Source organism: Camelina sativa, chromosome 17 (genome assembly GCF_030686135.1).
Source record: "Camelina sativa cultivar CO46 ecotype springtype chromosome 17, ASM3068613v1".
NCBI lineage: Eukaryota > Viridiplantae > Streptophyta > Magnoliopsida > Brassicales > Brassicaceae > Camelina > Camelina sativa.
This window is the reverse complement of record NC_141896.1, coordinates 31,259,788-31,279,052: the sequence shown is the minus strand read 5'-3', so window position 1 is coordinate 31,279,052 and position 19,265 is coordinate 31,259,788. Positions and strand designations below refer to the sequence as shown.

The following is a 19,265-nucleotide window of genomic DNA, read 5'->3' as shown; positions in this document are numbered from 1 at the left end:
TACATTACTTCAAAGACCACCCGACCCTACTACCCGATGGGGGTATTGGGTTCATCATCTCCGTGCGCAACAAGGAATACTGACTCACCTTCAAGGAGATGGATGAGCTGTATGGTTTCAAGGCTGGTAGTGGAGAAAAGATGGAAGTGAGCAAAGAGGAGATGAAATCCCTATGGCTGACAATAGGAGATAAGCTTCCCTACAATTCTACAAGCTCCAAATCTGCTCAAATAAGGAGCCATGTTTTGAGGTATTTTCACAAGTCCCTAGCCTGCACTCTATTTGCTAGGAAGAAAACTGGGAATGTGAATGATCATGAGCTCCAACTGCTAGACATAGCCTTGTGTGGAATCTTGGATAATGCTAGAGATAGTAGACCGCTAGTAGGGGATGTTGCGGATACAAGTTTGGTTTTTGTCTTGTTTGATCAGTTCTTGTATCTGAAATCATGGGCAACGAAAGCCGAGAGGCGAGAAGGATCTGGAGAGATCTCCATAGGAGGTTTGGTCACACCAAGCTTGCGATTTGCCCCTGAAGGGATTGGTACATGATCCGAGATGGCTAAACATCACCTACCTCACATTGGCGAGATTCTTAGCTTATGAGAGGCCAAATGATAGGTTGCTTTTCAAGTTTGTTCATCCATCAGTTGGAGCTACTCAAATGATTCTGCCCAATGTCGTGTGCACAAAGATCCGACTAGGGGAGAACATAGACTTCATGCCACCATCGGAGGAGCTGTACAACCCTGAGAGGGAATCAAAAGCTGAAGAGATAGAGCCAATATGGCAAGGACAGGGAGACAATTTAGAGGACTATGATTTTGAGGCGTATGTTTGCTCTCAAAAGCAACCAGTGGGGGTGAGAGAAGCTCACAAGAGGATCAGATGGTTGAAGAGGATGAACAAGTTCCTAGCTAGGAAAGTGAGGGACCTTACCGGCACAGTGAAGGTGATGGGAGGACAGATAAAGGAGTTGCAAGACAAGGCAAGCTGTGCCTCAGCTACCACTTCAGTTTATGCACCCAAATGGATGGGGAGGAGCGGACCACTAGGAGGAATCCGAGGATTGGCACCTCCATAGCCTCACAGGGCGTCATCCTACGAGCCCCAAGCAGAGGAGGGTGTCACCTGACCCGATAGATTGCGAAGAAGCCACTCAGATGCCTATCCGACGCCCACCCGACGGGGTACACGATGTCATACCCGACGTCTCCATCGATCACACATCCGGGTGAACACTCGGGTCCTTTCCCTCAGACCTATCAAATTCCGTATCCAATGCCCTACTCGATGCACCCTGCGAGCAGCTACACGGGTGACCATTCCGGACCTCTCCCACCATATCCGTCATACTACCCGATGCCCTACCTAGTCCGGGCAAGTCATCCGTGCACTTAAACGAGCTCTCTGATGAGCGAATATCTGTGCCTGCTGAAGCCGGTGACGATCCTGGGTACACGTTGGCAAGCATGGAGGCTGCCACAACCTCCTTCTTCACCAACCCATGAGGTACCACTTTCATCCAAACCATTGTTTATACCATTGCATTTTATTTTGTTTCATTTTGTGTGATTCTCAGACTTCTTTTTTAGAATTTGATTTACACAAGGGACTGTGTAATTTAAGTTTGGGGGAGGGTCTGAGAATGTATATAACATTGTGTTTTATTTTCTTATTTTCTTATTTCAAATTTTTGCATAATAGTTCTATTCATTTGAGTCTGCATCTATTTGCATAAAAAACCCAAAAAAATTCTGATTTTTTTTTTTTAAAGTGTTCATATAGTTGCATTTACATATTAGGATTGAGTCTAAACTGTTTCATATAGGATTGTTGCATATGCATTTTAGGGGACAATGATTAAAACCACCTTGTTTAAAGTCACACCTTAGGATTGAAGCTATACCCCTTAATCACAGTTCATTGTTGCTAGATCAATCTTTGGAAAAAATGAAAAATCTTTGTTTAAAACCTTGTGTCTTTTGAAAGCTTCCTCCACTTGTGTGAAACTTGCTTGAACATTGCATCATCTCTATATTATTGGACTTAACATGAACTTAAATTATCTTGCTTATGGAATTTGAATGCTTGCTCATGGTAACTCTAAACTCGGGTTAACACTCCATTTTTGTCAATATTTTCGTTTAACCCGATTTTTTTTCCCTACCCTTGAACCCAAACCTTTCTTTCAAGCCTTGTTGTGAATTATTGAGTGAGGCCTTTCTATAGGTTGTGAAACCTTGAGAGTATTGAGAACGACAAAGAACTGGCTCTTGTATTAGCTAAGTTTAGAATTATTTGGACTAGCTAATAGAATCGGTTTTGAAAGATAGGTGGTTAGCATGATTATTTGGGGTTGGGTTGAGGAATAAAAGAGAAATTAAAGAAGAAAGTCCCTAAGATTCGGTTTAATTAACTCTAAGTCTCTAAGTAAAAAAAAAAAAAAAAACAGATCTTGCTATAGTCTCCTAGAAAAAGAAGAAAAAAACAATATAGAAATATTATTAAGAGTGTAGCAAAGAAAAAAAAAAGAGCTAGAATAAAGTTTAAATCTTAGGCATTGTAAAGAAAAAAAGAGTTAAAATCAAGGGTATGGGTAGTTTTACTCTAGGGTGTTGGACATAAAGAAAGTGAATGAGAAAATGGTAGATTATCAAGAGTTAAGCTTTCTATGCCCTAATTGTTCTCAATCTTAGATAGTTTTCACAACTGTCTAGCATTCCTTATTTTGAGAGTAAGCCACCCAAAGAAATTGGTTGAAACCCACCTACCAAAAAGCCTTACCCTTGAAACCGATTGAGCTTGATTCACTTCCCATTTGCAAGAATTTGCCAAACACTTTAATGAATGTGAAAGAGATGTTCTTTGGAATCGTTAGTCTTTACTGTTAGTTGGAGGATGAACTAGATCGACGCATGGTGATAAGCATAGAAAAATATTTGTAAGTATGTTGATTGATCTTAGCACCATTAAACTATCTTTAAGGACTATAGCTTGAATCCTTCGCTTAGCACAAAAAGGTTATGAGTCCCCATTTTTAAACCTAATCCTCCTACTTCCTTGCTAGAGGACTAGCAAGATTTAAGTTTGGGGGTGTGATAACTCTCTAACTTACATGTTTTAGACACCTTTTTGTCTATATTTTGCATTATATATACCCCAACCTTAGCATTTTTAGCTCATTAACTGTAGGAATTTGCATTTAGGCTATTTGGGGTGCTGCATTCTTGCATTTGTGCATTTTGGATGAAAACAGGTGTTTTAGAGCCTGAAATAGGGAAAAACAAGGTCAAATCCGAGCATGTACCCAAAGGAGCCAATGAGCAGGAAGAACAGTCTGAACCTCAACCCAATCAAAGAGGATCAAAGGGCAGGAAGAACAACCCGAAGACCTACCCGAGGAACAACCCGACCTTATCCTCGTGCACCGCATCGAACAGACCCTTGGGTAGGACTGGGCAGCTAGGTTAGAAGGGTTTCCATATATAAACCCCCCTCTTCTTCCTCTCGCCCTAGCACACCGCAGACACTCAATACAGAGAGCGGGAGCTTCTGAGAGAGATTTTGAGCGACTAAAACACTTTTTCCACTTTGATAGGATTCGTTTTATTTTCTTTTGCTATTCTTTTAGTTTTCGATTTTGTACTCTTCTATTTTTATCTTATTTTCAATACATGCAATTTTCATTCATTTTCGTTTTTATGTTTTCTGCAATGAACTCTGAGTTGTGAAATAAAATTTCTAGGGATGGGATAGACAAATATGTGTTCTTAATCGGTTAGGATGTCTTAGCTTGATTGTTTATTTTATATAAATTTCTTTCTAGATTGATGTTCTTAATGCTATTTTCAGACCGAGAGGTTGAGATTAGATGTAGGGTGTTTTGCCATCGAGAGATGTTGTTGAAATGCTTGAATCAATCAATGCTAGAGATTTACTCACTTAGCCTAAGAGATTAGATGTGTAAGGAGTTTATTGACAATAATGAACCGGTTTGTAATGTCTGCTTGGTCATGTTTCTCCAACGAGAGTTGGGTAGGGGAGTGACCAAGGTTGATTGTTTCTATCACGAGAGTGTTTTAACAAGATTTTAGAGATTTATTATCTAGGGAATATTTGCTTGAGGCATGTAGGACATCCATACTGGTCAGGAACACTTATGAGTCGATTACCCCATCCTTAGGAGCTTTCTTAACTTGATTGTTTAACATTATTCTATAACTCGACTTCTTACCCGAACTGGTACTCGATCACCAGTTTCGTGTATACCTTTGAAATGTTCATCCTTGACTTCTTGACCCGATCACTCCACCCGATCCTGTACTCGAATGCTTGCATCGAGTGCTTAGGTCATGTGGTTCTTACCTTTTTATTTACTTTTGATTATTTTAGGATTGTTAGATTAAATCCCAATTATTGATTGGCTTGACTTGCTTGCTTCTGATCATATCTTATCTGGTAGCATAACAACCATTAGAATTGATAACCCTTTGGACTACAACTGCATAGGGAATTGATACTCTGGGTGAAAATCCTATTATCAGCTACTCCGTTAGATTCGGGCGAGTAGGGAGCGGTTGTTTGCACATATTTTAAATCACATATTTCTTACCGCCTCTAGTTTGCACATATTTTAAATCACATAAATCTCTGTGAATTAAACCTAGAGGTTCGGTTGTTCTTTCAACGCGTGGTGATGGAGTTTTAGTGAGTTTGGCATGTATGCACACTTCACATTTTTCTTGGTTAGTTTTGAGTTTTGGAATTAAATTCAAGTTTTGCATTTTTCGCATTGTTTTATATATGACATGTCCTAAACGTTCATGCCAAGTAGTAAATGGCTCAACCAAGTAAGCAATAGGGTTTTCTTTCATTTCAGTAAGAGAAACATAAGCAACATTTTTCGGGAGGAAGGTCATTACAGACATGTTAATCAGTCCACCCTTAACAAAACCCTTTCCGAAATACACTCTGTTTTTCTTAAGAACTAACTTTAACCATTATTGCTTAGCACTGTTCCAGAGAGAAGATTCTTCCGCATGTTAGGTACGTGTTTCACGTTCTCCAGGGTGAGCTCACGATCAGAAGTTAGCTTCAGAACTACTTTGCCTTTATTTTCAATCTTGGACACCACCGTGTTGCCCATGAAAAGCTGCTCATTTGACTTGTTCTGCATGTAGGTGGTGAATATGGTCCTATCAGAGCATATGTGTGTGGTAACACCAGTGTCATAGTACCACTCCACTGGATTTCTGCCACCATGTTACATTCAGTAACCACCGCAACCATGTCTTCTTCGGTTAGGTTTGCCTGGTTCTTGAGATCTCTGGCTTTGCTTTTGCAAACTTCAGCCTTTTGTCCAATCTTGCCACAATGATGACACTTCTTTGGACTTCCTCTCAAGATTGCTCTTCTTGAAGTTTGTTGTAGATGATACCGTCAAAGCCTTATGAGGAATAGAGGTTCCTTTTCCCTTGCCTTTCAGCTTGGCTTTATACTCAGCTACATTTACATCATGCCCCTGGTTTTGAGCACTTGAAAGAGCTCCACGATTGTTGTCCTCAATCCTCAGCCTTCGGATGAGATCATCAAGAGACATTGCCTTACGTTTAAAGTTAAGGTAATGCTTGAAATCCGACCAGTCTGGTGGTAGCTTCTCGATCAAGCAATTCGTTTTGAAGACATTGCAGATCGACATACCTTCCCACTCTATCTCTTGAAAGATGTGTTGAAGAGCCTCCACTTGTTCCATAATTGGCTTGGAATCCACCATCTTGAAGTTTAGAAACTTTGTAGTTGAGAATTTCTGCATCTTAGACTCATCAGTCTTGTACTTGTTCTCGAAAGCCAGCCATAATGTTTTTGATGTCTTGTACATATTGTAGAGGTCATACAGTTCATTGACCAAACATTTCAAAATCTGGCCTTTGCAACAATAGTCTCCTTGAGCCCAACTATCCATACTTCCAACCACTAACACATCTGTGTCGCCTTGTGGAAGCGTTGGTGGATCCTCTGTGAGGTATCTTTCCATATTCATGCTGGCCAAGTAGTAGTGCATCTTGTTTTGCTACGTTTTGAATCCAGATTTGCCATCAAACTTATCTGGCATCATCCTTTGGGAAGCCAAAGGTGGTATCCCCATGTTGGTTGATCCAACTACTGAACAGATTTCAGCGCACATTTTCCCTACCAGAATCGGTAATCTTCGTGTTTTCATGTTATAGCCTATTTTTTGGAGGGTTAAGTTGATTTTGTTTAAATCACTTTCCCGTAGTAGCTTTTGATTACACTACAAAGCTATACTTATGTAATCCTTTCTTATATGAATGGAAAATCCAGATGACAAAAAAAAAAAAAGATAGAAGAAAACTAATTGACCTTGTAGTTATAATTAGCTAATATTATTGTAAATACTAGGACTCAGATCCCCCGCGATATCGCGGGGGAAGTATTTTAGAAAAAAAAATAAAATAAATTTAAAAATATACATTATAAAATCATTTGAATGTAATAAAATAGTTTGAATACATAAACATTAAACATAAACTGTTACAAAAAACACAACGATCAATATGAAAATTTATAATAAAAAATATTATGTAGAATAGATGCAACTTTGCAAAAAAAAATATTATTTAATTTATTATAAATATAAGTTTTTATGAAGAATTATGGTAAAACTACAATTAAAAAAATTATTATGACAAAATAATCCTAACTTAGAATATTGAACTAATGGTTGTAATGAGTAAATATAATTTTTTTATTAAATAAATATAATTGAAAACAAAATAATATTTCCTCCGTTTCAATATATAAGATGTTTTGGCCTCTCTTTTTAGTTTCAAAGTATAAGATGTTTTTGTAATTTTCCATGCAAATTTTAATATATATTTAATAATCTGTAATCATTTTTTTTACAGTCATCTTTATGATTAGTTGATTTTTTTTTAATTTAAATATATATGATAATTTTTAAAAGAAAAACAAACTATTTTAATATGTGTGCATTTACCTTAAACATCCTATATTTTGAAACGGAAGAAGTATAAATTTTAAATATTAAAATAATTTTTAATGAAAAGTTACGATGAATAGATACAACGCAACTATAAATTCTATATTAAGTTTTATTAAATTTCTATATTGCTATACTTATTTCTAAAATTTAAGTTAGATTATAGAATAACGTTGAATATTAGATATAAATATTCAAATTATTTAGGGGCAATTGTCATAAATACCACTAAAATAGGTTTTTATTCCAAAAATACCACAATTTAGTTTATTTTTCCAAAAGTACCACTAAAATGTATTTTTTCCAAAAATACCACATAATTAAATTAAAGTTCTAATACTAAAAACTAATTCCTAAATTATAAATACTAAACCCTACCCCTAAAAACTATACCCTAAAACTAAATTTTTCAACCCAAACATAAAAAATAATAATTCTACATCCGTAAAATTCATTTTTTTTTTGTTTGTGGTAATTTTGGAAGAAAACTTTTGTGGTATTTTTGGAAAAAAAACCTAAAATGTGGTATTTTTGGAAAAAAAACCTTTTTAGTGGTATTTAAAGGAATTTCTCATTATTTAGATTAAACATAAAAACGGAAAATTTGTTTCAAGGATTGATTTGTTAGTTATTGATGAAAAAGCAATGTTTTTAAAGGGGAAAAATGTCAAGAAAATCCTCAACTTTCAAATTTAGAACATTTTAATCACCAACTTTCAAGATGTCATTTTAATCACAAAGTTTTCATTGAATTGGCCATAAAATAGCAAAGTTTTGTTGACTTCACCGTTTTAGACACGTCATTTATTCTCTGTTAAAAATCTAGAAAACAGAGTAAATTGCAGGTTATCTGCTACCAATTAGCATAAACAACCACGTTTTTAACACCAAAAACAACATCGTTTACCAAATTGAAGACACTAAATCCCCAAATTGATTCCAATTTCACAAATACATAACCCTAGAAAGGAAACCCTAAATTCTCTCTACACCATCGATGACACACCACACTCACCGATGCAACCAGATGTGTCAAAGCTTGAACTTAAACTCATCGGAATAGAGAGATTGCAAGAGATTTTGGTATTATAGAGAGAATTTGGGGTTTTCTTTATAGGATTAGGGATTTAATAAACGTCGTGCCTAAAATGGCAAGGTTAACAGAACTTTGCTATTTTATGGTCAAGTCAACAAAAAGTTTGTGATTAAAATGGCATCTTGAAAGTTGGTGATTAAAATGTCCCAAATTTAAAAGTTGAGGATTTTTATGACATTTTTCCTGTTTTTAAACCCAATCCGGAAAGCAAAACCGGAAAGTCTTCCAGGTCACTGGGTTACTGGGTCAATCCAGTCCGACCGCGGGTCAAAAGTTTACTGAATTTCAATACATATTATTCTTATATATGTATATTTTGGTTTTTTATTAATATTTTTTTGACATTGGTTTTATTTTAAAACATAATTATAAATTTCCATACATAATTATGTAAATCCAAACGAAAATAGAGATTGGTGTTTACAGGAAAACAAAAAAAAAATGAGATTGGAAGGAGAAAAGAAAATCACAATAGAAACAAAACAATAAATCATCTTCAGTTTAATAATATATGTCTTCCCACATCCAAAGATGGAGGAAAAAGTACATAATTGCTTTACTATATTAGTTGGTACCTGCATCACAATCTTCAAACTCGTCTAAGTTAAAATTTTAGTGCTTGGAATTAACCCAAACCGCCGGTTCAACTGCCGGTTAGCCGGTTTAAGCTGGATTTTTCCGGTTATATGCGGGTTTTTAAATGTTTGGATTTTTAGAACGAAAAATTGTGATGAAAAAATATGAATTAAATATAGTGAAAAGACACAACTCTGAAATGAACAGATACAACTGTTTGAGTTTAAAAAAAAGGTAAAACAATTTTCTTACAAAAAAATATTAAGCAAAGTCGCAACTGTTTTTCGTATTTATTCAGATTGTTATTCTTATTTTTAAATATAAAAATATTTTTTTAACAAAAAGTTATGATAAAAATAGACGCAACTGTAAATTATATATTAAGTTGTATTAAATTTCTCTATTGCTAAAAACATTTCTAAAATTTTAATTAGTTTATAGAATAACGTTGAATATTAGATATTTAATTATTTAGATTCAACATAAAATGGACTAAAAGACATGACTATTTAAATAGATACACCTATTAGACCGAAAAGTTGTGATGAAAATATATAAATAAAATATAGTGAAGAGACACAACTTTACAATAAACAGATACAGCGGTTTGAATTAAAAAAATAATTATAAAAAGGTGCTATGAAAAATCGCAAATGTTGTGTCTGCACTTGATTTCACCTAATAACCCATATAAACTGTTTTTAAATAGAAAACATCTTTATAACCATATTAAGAAGTCAAATTCAAAAACTCACTATATAATCCATCTAACTATTGAAAAAAAATCTCTAAGTATTTTCATGAAATTTTTATATTTAAAATTAACTAAAAGTTGTAAATTAGATTCGTCATTCCAAAAAGCTTTTGTTAAATCAAGAATTGAAGGAATATTTTTACTTTTAAAAAAATGAATGCCAGAGAACAATTTAGAAAGATGTAGAAGCTGTTGATATTGAAATTTTATATTATTTTGTGTCATGAAAAAAAAATGAAAATAGTTCAAAAAGATAAATATATCTAAATTTTAAAAGATACGAATATTCGAATAAACACAACTCTACAATGAACAGTTGCAACTTTACAAAAAAAACCGTTACAATGAAGAATCGCAACTTTTTGTAAAATATACAATTTAAATTTTCTACATATTTTTTAGAAAAATTATTCAAAAGGTACGGTTGAAAAAACATAACTTTTGGTGGCACTTATTCAGATTGGATTTAAATATATTGAAATGTCAAATCCAAAAACTCACTATGTAATCCATCTAAATTTTGAAAAAACACTATAGGTATTTTCATTAAACTTTTATATTTAAAATAAACTAAAAGATGTAAATTACATTCATATTCCAAAAAACTTTTGTTAAATCAAGAATTAGAGGAATTTCTTGACTTTTAAAAGAATGAATGCTAGAAAATAATTTAGAAAAATGTATAAATCGTTGAGATTTAAATTTTAGTTGATTTTGTGTCATGGCAAAAAAATGAAAACAGTTCAATCAGACGAATATATAGATTTTAAAAGATACAAATGTCCAATCAACACAATTTTACAGTGAACAGTTATAACTTTTCATAAATAACCGTTCTAATGATCCATCACGACTTTTCAGAAAATATTCAAAATGTACAATTGAAAAAACACAACTATTGGTCGCATTTATTCGGATTGTTATTATTAATTTGTTGCTTAATTTAGTTTTGAGGATAAAGAGATGTTTTATTTACCTTTCCCAAAAAAAAAAAGAGATCAAAGCAATCCTTTTGAATTTGGAATTTCTTATATATGTGATGACAAAATGTCTAAATCTAATTGGTTAATGTTTTTAGACTTTCCGAAAGTTTATCATAAGAGTATAGTTTATTTGAAAAACAAAAATATATAGCTTTGTTTAAAAAACGAAATGATGGCAATGTGAGAGAACGACGGAGAGAGTTAGAAAGATCTACCACACAGCAAAGACGCATCTGAACAAAAAAAAAGAAAAAAACTCAGAGCCTTGAGTGATGTGGAAATTTGGATGTCAAAAAGTCAAAACAAAATAATGTTCTACATCATAATTAGTTGAATTCGAAGCAGTAATTAAAAATATAGACGAAAGTGCTATACGCATTTTCTACACGCCTTACCAATCAAGACTAAAGTCTAGAGTCGATCATTACATTTTAGTTTTAATTTTCTATTGTGTATATGTGAAATGAAATTTGTAATAATTTAGGATGATTCCACAATTAGATAGATATCATTGTAACGCCATGCATATATTCATTAGGCATCATGTCAGCGTAAGACCCACCAGTCCACCACATAAAAGAGGCATCGCATTTTTAGCCAAAAAAAGAGAGGCATATCGCATATATACATCAATTTTTCATTGAAAGATCTACCACATATAAGAGGCATCTAACGAAGATAAGAATCTCAAGGAGACCAGGACATGACCTTCTATAGTTTATTTGCCACCCAAAAAAAAAAATTATTCTCTAATCAATCTTGCAAGATTCAGGTGCAATTTTATTACCATTACCAGGGGTTAAAATAAATGAATGCAAATTTTTAGATGATTTTTATTTTATTTTATTTATGTATAATCACTCGATTCAAAGCTTAGAAATTGTATGTAGGAAAACGAAATTAAATGGAGATAGTGTGGTGCCCTTATCATTAAAAAAATAAACAAAAGGTGACAGTGTAATCCATGAGAATTACTTTGTACCTGGTTCTATCTTATTCTAATTCAGAACTTGAAGAAAGGTAGATATATAGTGTTAACAACATACATATGGTATAAAGAAACTCACACATATACACAAGACATATAACAGATAATAAATTAAAGCTCTTGTACAATTATTGAACTCATTAAGAGCAGATAAAGTGGATAGGATTATTCAATTTGCAATATTCAAGCAATGAGAGCAAGTTTATCCTCAGGAGTAGTAGTAGTAGGAGGAGGTCGAACCAAGCCTCCTAAACGGGTGGAGTTGACATAGTCAAATGGGAAATGGTTAGAGCCGCCAGGGATTACTATTCCCAAAATCCTAACCGATCTCATCATCCAATTCTCTTTGTACTCTTTACCTTTCCAAAACTGTAATATGAAACTTCTTATAAACTCCCACAAACCAATCAACAGCTTCGGTATTAACCACAACAAGTTGAAGTAGTTCGCATTCGGTGCATCTTCTCTTACCTAATAACCAGCGTAAACATTCATAATTATGCACCAATAATAAATATGAAAAGGAACAATCTAGAAAAAAAATGCTAAAAACGTGTATACTAAAAATTAGACTATTTTCTATATTAAAAAAAAAATAAGAAATACAGTTTTCGGATTTAGGATCTAATTTTTGGATTCATAACATATAGCTTTATATATAGAGAGTGTTTAGGATTTAATTACAGACGTACGTACTTTGTTAACCTTTTAAAATACGGACCGCATTGTAATTAGTTTTAGTAAAAAATATTGCCTAATTTCCTCTCTTAAAAGAAAAAGACAATTAGGAAACTATCATGTCAATCTCATGTGAAAATGGACAATTCTTTAAAAAAAAAAATTTAAAGTTTCTTCATGTCAACTTTAAATATTCACTCTCTTTTTTTCTACGTCTTTTTAAATAATTTAGCAAGAAAAAAACAAATAATTGGATTGAGGCTACTTTAATTTACCTTTCCTTTGTAAAGACTGTTGAACCAATTGCAAGGTCCATAGTGCTTGTATGAGAACAAAATCTTGTCATCAAAAGGCACTCTAGGCACAACATCATTGTTATAGACAAATCTCTCATACTCTATCCCATGCTTTTTCACGACATCCTTCATAAACTCCCCAAAGTCTTCATCCCCTACACGTGGCTGTCCAAACGTGTAGACTCCCTCTAGCTTATCTAGCAGCTCATCCTCACCGTGAATCGCTAGAATCGCCGGAAAAAGAGCAGCTAGTGCTCCCCCGAGGCTGTGACCTGTTAGAATAAACTTAAGGTTCTTGTCTTTGGCAAGCTTGTCCCTAAGCATCTGTCTGATGGTGTAGTAAGCATATTGGTGTAGGAGACTTAGGTTTTCCTTGGGCCATCCATTTTTTTGGAGGCCTAAAGCTCTCGAGAACCCTGCGTGGACTTTGCCAACGTTCTTCATCTCGTACCTAATTTAAAATTTGGAAGTATATATATATATATATATATATATATTAATAAGAGTAACTATGTATTAATGTAGACCTATATATAGAACGTATATATAGTACGTACCAAGAGACGTCGAGATCAGTGCACCAATCAGCAGTCTCGAAAGGTTCAGTTCCTCTGAAGCTGATGACGATGAGGTTTGGGTTGGTGCTCGACGTCTTAAACACGAAGGCTTGCGTCAATTTACTTTCTTGGAAAGCTGACCACAGAAATACAAACTTAGAATTTAGGGATTTTTCAAATGTTATTTAAATATTCAAATAAACTATTTCAAGGTTATGCATAAATACATAAATATATATCGAGAAGTAAATTTGATGTTGTAGGAATAGAAAAGATAGTAACATTTATAAGATCTTTTAGAAAAGAAAAAAAAAAAGAAACAAGAATTTTAGAATCAATAATTGCATGGAAAAAAAGAAATATTGATTGACGTTAATCATATATTTCCTCTGCATGTTTTCAATATATAACTTTTTTGTTTAATCGTTAAAGTAACGATTAATTTTGAAGAGAAAAAGTTACTATTTTATTTTTTCCTTTTTTCTGTAAAATTGATCTACTATAATATTCGAAAAAAAAAATCGAACTACTATCATGCAGCATTTGACTTTAAGAATCTTAGCTGCTAAACTCGGACAAAACACGTGACTTAGATTTTGGGTCACCAGTTTTATTCTTATTATATTTGTTCTCTCTTTTTTTTTTGAATCTGAAGGCAGTGATAAATATTAATCACCAGAGTTACTCACAAAAATTAATATAATAATAAGAAAAGGGAAAAATAAGAGAATCGATTCTTCAATTACTTCACCAAGCAACGTTTCTTAGCGTATATAGACAGTTATCAACATTTTAGTGGTTGTTATTAATAAAACATAATAAATATACATATTTGATTAAAATAATAATTTTTTTTTTTGAAGAAACCTTTATTGGGTTGCTGGGCTGCTGATGATCTTATAATTGTTCTCTTGAGAATACTTAAGACATGATAAAAAAAAAGGTTTAACAAAAATTACAACCAACAAAGAAAATTAGCCACAGATGCACCAGACTAACAAAGAAAATTATAAACATAGTTTTAAAATAATATGTAAACTTAAGTTCTTACGTTCTATGCAGAGATTAAAATTTTGAAAAAAAAAAATTATAAACTTCTAATATTCAGAAATTTTTTTTTTTAATATACTAAATACTAAAGTTTAGCGAACACTTATATATATATATTAAATTTTAAAAGACTATATAGCCTAAGGGGTGGTATTGGTTTGAGATTTATGCAGATTTTTGAAGAGTTCAACAAAATCATGATAAATGAATAAGTGAAAGATTGTTAAAGATTGCTAGAGAGTTTTGTTGATTAGTTTTATAAAATCTTGTAAAGTCCTCCAAACAATCCCTGTATTTTTGTGATACTTTCCATGACTTTATTTTGTAAAGAAAATGTCTAAAATCATGAACCAATAACATAATAATTGAACTCATTAACAATCCTAAATTCTTTTGTTTTAATTGAATAACACAAAACTTTTAATGACTTTATAAAAGTCTGAATCCAATAACTCAGATTTGTTAAGATTTTAAATGACTTTTTATAAATCACAAACTAATAACACTGAAATTTAACAGAGTTTAACAAAATCTTCATCTAATAACAACAAATTTTACATAACATTTAAAATCTTTAAAACTCTATTCAAATCTTAAATAAATAATCCCCACTAAGAAATTTTACTATCATCATCGGTATATTATTATAAATCAAGTTTAAATTTTGTAGAATATGTATGTAAGTTATAAACTAAATAAATATACATACTATCTTTTTAGATCCGTGGATACTCAGATCTAAATTTTAAACATCTTTAAGTAAAACATAAACATCTTCAAATTTTGATAAATTTAGTCCCACAGTAATTGACTTACTCCTAATCTTAATTAAAATTTATGCCTCCTAAACTTTAACTGGAATTCCAACAAATACGTACTCGTAGAAAATGAGTTAATCTAGAATTATTTTAACTATATTATTAATTTAAATAGTAAACTTGTTTAGATGGTTAATTTAAATGCAATCTAAAAAAGTTCTATCACTAAAACTGAAGACACTTGTAATTGTTATTTCTATTCTACATTCATTAAATATGCATCTATTATTTATCCGACAGATGACACATTTATAATCAGTAGGGTCTCTTGCATAGTTGGCATTCATTTTTGTACAACACGATATGGAACATAGAGAGACCTATTTGGCTATTTGACATTTATAAGCATCATGATGATGATCTCGTAGACTTGTTTCTGTCGTATTATCAAAATTGAGAAAATGAAAGGCATTTATATGATTTTTTTTTCATTGGAAAACTGAAAGATCTTTACTTCTTGCTTTTATTTTTCTTTCCTTTTCTTTGATAAAAGTTTTTACTTTACGTCTCTCTCTTTTTTTTTTTCACCCTACTACGAGTATGCTTGTCCTACGTAGAACTTCAAGGTTGTGTATGTGTTTTCTATATGGATGATTAAATTGATTTAACTGGCTTTAATTATTTATAACCACGGTAAACTGAAAGAAGTTAAATTAATTCAAAATCTCACACAGATAGTGCCCTAAAGAAATCTTACTCTGAAATGGGAAAATAATAACATTTCCTAAAGAAATATAAAGCATAGCTGGTACCCAAAAAAAAAAAAATTAGCTTTTAACTTACCGTTGTAAAAGTCGTAGTTACCCACCAAGTCCAACTGCATCACAGGATAGAAACCACACAGTGAGAGTGAGACGTAAAACAAACATGAAAGTAAAGTACATTAATTTACCGTGGTTATAATTTAATGTGATTATTAGCCATGAGAAACAAAACGCAAAGATTTTTGTATATGGGAAGAAAAAAACAGATCATCAAAGAGATGTAGCTGCTGAGAGTTTTAACCTTAATTTGTGATTCTATGATAAGAAAGAGAATGAAAAAGTTTATTAGCTTTTTATACTTTATGGATGCTGTAACTTTTGTTTATATTTAATTTTCTTCAATAATAAGAAGGATTATTTATACTGATGAGAGTACAAGACAGATAACCCTAATTAAAAGAAGAGGAGACTGAAGTTAACCTTCCAAGTGTTCTTGACGACGGAAGTGATGAAAGGTTTGCTCTCATAAGCGATCTTAGAAGCCATCATTGATAGCATCGCCTTGTATTCGACGGTACCAACATTTATCTTCTCGTCAAGTTCAACTCTTCGATCTGAGCATCCTATAAACGACGTATATGCCGCGGATGATTTATCAGGCTTCACCAGCTTTCCTGTAACAAGTTCGAGCCTGAGTTAGTCCTGTAAAAATACTTGTGAAACACCATCCACAAAATTAAAAACCAAAAATAGTTGGATTAGTTTGTCTCAAGATTTAAATAGTAATCTTAAGATCTTATAGGAGATTAAACTCTGTTTTTGTTTTTTAACCAAACTAAGTTCTTGATTAAGTATTGTTAAATCTTTTTGGGTTTTGATATGTGCTATAGCGTCTTGCATGTAGAGATCTTCGGTCTGTCTGGAATCCGTTTGATATGAGGTAATTAGTGTCATTGGTCCTCCTTGTCCAAAAGTCCATGGGGAATATTAATATGTGGAACTCTATATAATTTGGTCCTTGAAATCTTTGGAATGATTTTACATATCTAATGGGATACTTTATATCATATGCACGAAAAGGAAGGGAAAAAAAACTGTAGAAGTAAAGGTGAACTATATTGTTAGATTTCTCACCTGTCAAAAGGTTTAGTATCATCTTGAAGAAGCCACCATTTGCCGTAAGAAGATTGAGCGAATACGTTAGAAAACCACCTAGGATTGCCATGGGTTTTCTTAAGAGCATTAAAACCTTCTGTAGAAAAATGGCCAACACAATGATCCATCGACTCGTGAAACTTCTCCGGAAACTTTTGAGTGTGTCCGGAGGAGAATCGATGAATCTTGCGCTGGTCAGGTTGGAGGAGAACAAAAGAAGAAGGAGATCAAGAAAACTTGCTTTGGTCGGATCGACCAGAAAATAATTATTGCATACTTTCATATTGGTTTTCGACATTCTCACAATATGAAAGGAAGAAACAATATTTGCTCAAAAATAAGAAGAAAGAATAAGTGACTATGGTTGATTTGTGAGTCATGCAACCTAGAGTGTGGCTACGTATTTATAGTGCTAGTAATTATTAGGATCATAATATTTTTATTATTTAACTTTATAGTAGAGCCAATCATACAGCGCCGTGTGGTAAAAAAAAGCCTAAGTTGTTTTTCACGTGCGAATTAATTTTTTAAATAAAAATGATCGATTCACATTTAAACCTAATCGTTCTGTCTTTTTAAAAAAAAAAACGAAAAATGTCCGATTAAAGTGAAAAACTGGTCGGTAAGATAATATAACACACATACATGATTCATATGTGCGAGTTACTAGTTCTGGAACATGGAAGTTGACTACTATCGATCGAATTATTATTGATTTTACTATTATCTGTATGAAGATATAACCTAAGCTGCTACATCAGATTGATCTGCGTAAGATAGCATTGGTGGCAGCTGTCTGCAATATATTCGTATAAATTATGCCTTAGCTTGTAATAGTGTGAAAACTTGTTGACATAATGATTAGATTTCCATTTTGACCCCAAAACCATCTTTTTGGTTATAATATGTATGTTTGTTGTAAAATGAAATAATAATAGACATAGGATAACGATGACTTTGTTACTATCATGAGGCACTAGTAAATTGAAATCAAAAGTGAAAACGAACACTCCTTTTCTTTGCCCATGGTTGCCCATGCAGCCATGCCCATTTCTTTTGCTTAGCTAACAGCCCATCACTTTGAATATTCACTTTTTACCGACCATTTTTGTGAACACTCAATTGATTTGGAAAGAATTTTTTTTTTTTTTGGTAAAAATGCTCGTCGGCGTTTTAACTGCGCATTAAATAAATTCGATTTGACCGGAACCTTGTAGTGGTGGTTAGGGCAGCTCCACCGTCAGTTTTTGAAAGGGGTATCTTAACATTAAAAAGGAAGAATGGTAAAATTGGAAAAAGAGAGAAACAGTCGTTTCTTTATCTAGATACCCTCTTTTGCCACTTGTTCATTTATAACTGATCCAATTATTGTTACAGTTTCAAATTTAATTATATTACTAAACTATAGTATTAAATATATTATTAAAATACTGTTAAATCCGAACAAAATAATATTAAGATTTTATTATAATAACAATATAATAGGTATCTTAATTAGAAGATTAAATTTTGAGGCATACTTTTTGTTTTTGAACCATATATATGTTGACATGTGTATCGAGATTTTTTATTGGTATTTTAGAAGTTTTAATTAAGAAGATCATCTAACTTTCTCTTTTCATGTTAAAAAAAAAATCACATTTCTTTTTTTATGTCCAACAAAAAACCACATTTCTCTTTTTTTTTTTTGTCAACTACATTTCTCTTTTTATGTCCAAAAAACCTTCCTCTCTTTTCATGTAAAAAAACATATCTTTCTCTCTCCTCTTTATATTTTATTTTTTTCTTTTTATGCTAAAATATGCTTAACGTACCATTGATGGAGATGGTACTCTTAGGGGGTTATTGGTTTAGGATTTAGAAAGAATTTTAATGACTTTAAAAGTTATGTAAAATATGTTGTTATTCAATCAAGACTTTTAAAAACTCTTTAAAAATTTGGTGTTATTGGTTGTAGATTTGTAAAAAGTTATCTAAAATCTTGATAAATTTAGTGTTATTGGATTAAGAGTCTTATAAAGTCATTAAAAGTTTTATGTTATTCAATTAAAACTAAAGAATCTTGGATTGTTAATGAATTCAAGTTTGGTGTTATTGGTTTAGGATTTTATATCATTTCCTTCATAACAAAAGTCATGAAAACTCTTTCATCAAATAGAAAGATTTTGAAAGATTTTATGAAAGATTTTACAAGATTAGGAAACACAAATCAGCAAGATTTAAAATAACTTCCTAAACAATCTCTTATAGAATCCTTCATTTTTACTTTCTAATTTTCTATGATTTTAAAAATCAGCAAGATTTTTAAAAACACAAAGTCATGAAAATTCTTTCTAAGTCACACTCACATCACATGTAATAAATTCAGTTATCGTTTATTAGGTTAAAAATGTATATGCATATACATATATACTAGGATATATCTCGTGTTTAAAGCACGGGTCAACATTTTTTAAAAAATTTATAATATAATAATTAAAATTATTGTTTTTTTAAAGTTATTTTGTTTGAGATAATATTTATTTAAAATTATTATGTAAATCTATTAGTCTATTTGAATACTAATTATTTTAGAATATTATAGTAT

General features: G+C 32.1%; 1 protein-coding gene and 1 non-coding gene across 2 annotated transcripts; both read right to left on the bottom strand.

The window, feature by feature from the left end:
* Positions 1-4,995: 4,995 nt before the first annotated feature.
* Positions 4,996-6,036, bottom strand: LOC147924552 (uncharacterized). Its single transcript, XM_087496832.1, has 2 exons — positions 5,372-6,036; positions 4,996-5,197 (listed from the first exon to the last, which is right to left on the bottom strand). Exons 1-2 carry the CDS (start codon positions 6,034-6,036, stop codon positions 4,996-4,998), a joined length of 867 nt encoding a protein of 288 aa, XP_087352958.1.
* A 5,406-nt stretch (positions 6,037-11,442) lies between these two features.
* LOC104757989 (triacylglycerol lipase OBL1) lies at positions 11,443-17,099 on the bottom strand. The gene is made up of 6 exons (XR_002036181.2): positions 16,658-17,099; positions 16,004-16,197; positions 15,603-15,636; positions 12,952-13,087; positions 12,374-12,845; positions 11,443-11,891 (listed from the first exon to the last, which is right to left on the bottom strand). It is a non-coding gene; the product is annotated as a triacylglycerol lipase OBL1 (transcript).
* Positions 17,100-19,265: the final 2,166 nt, after the last annotated feature.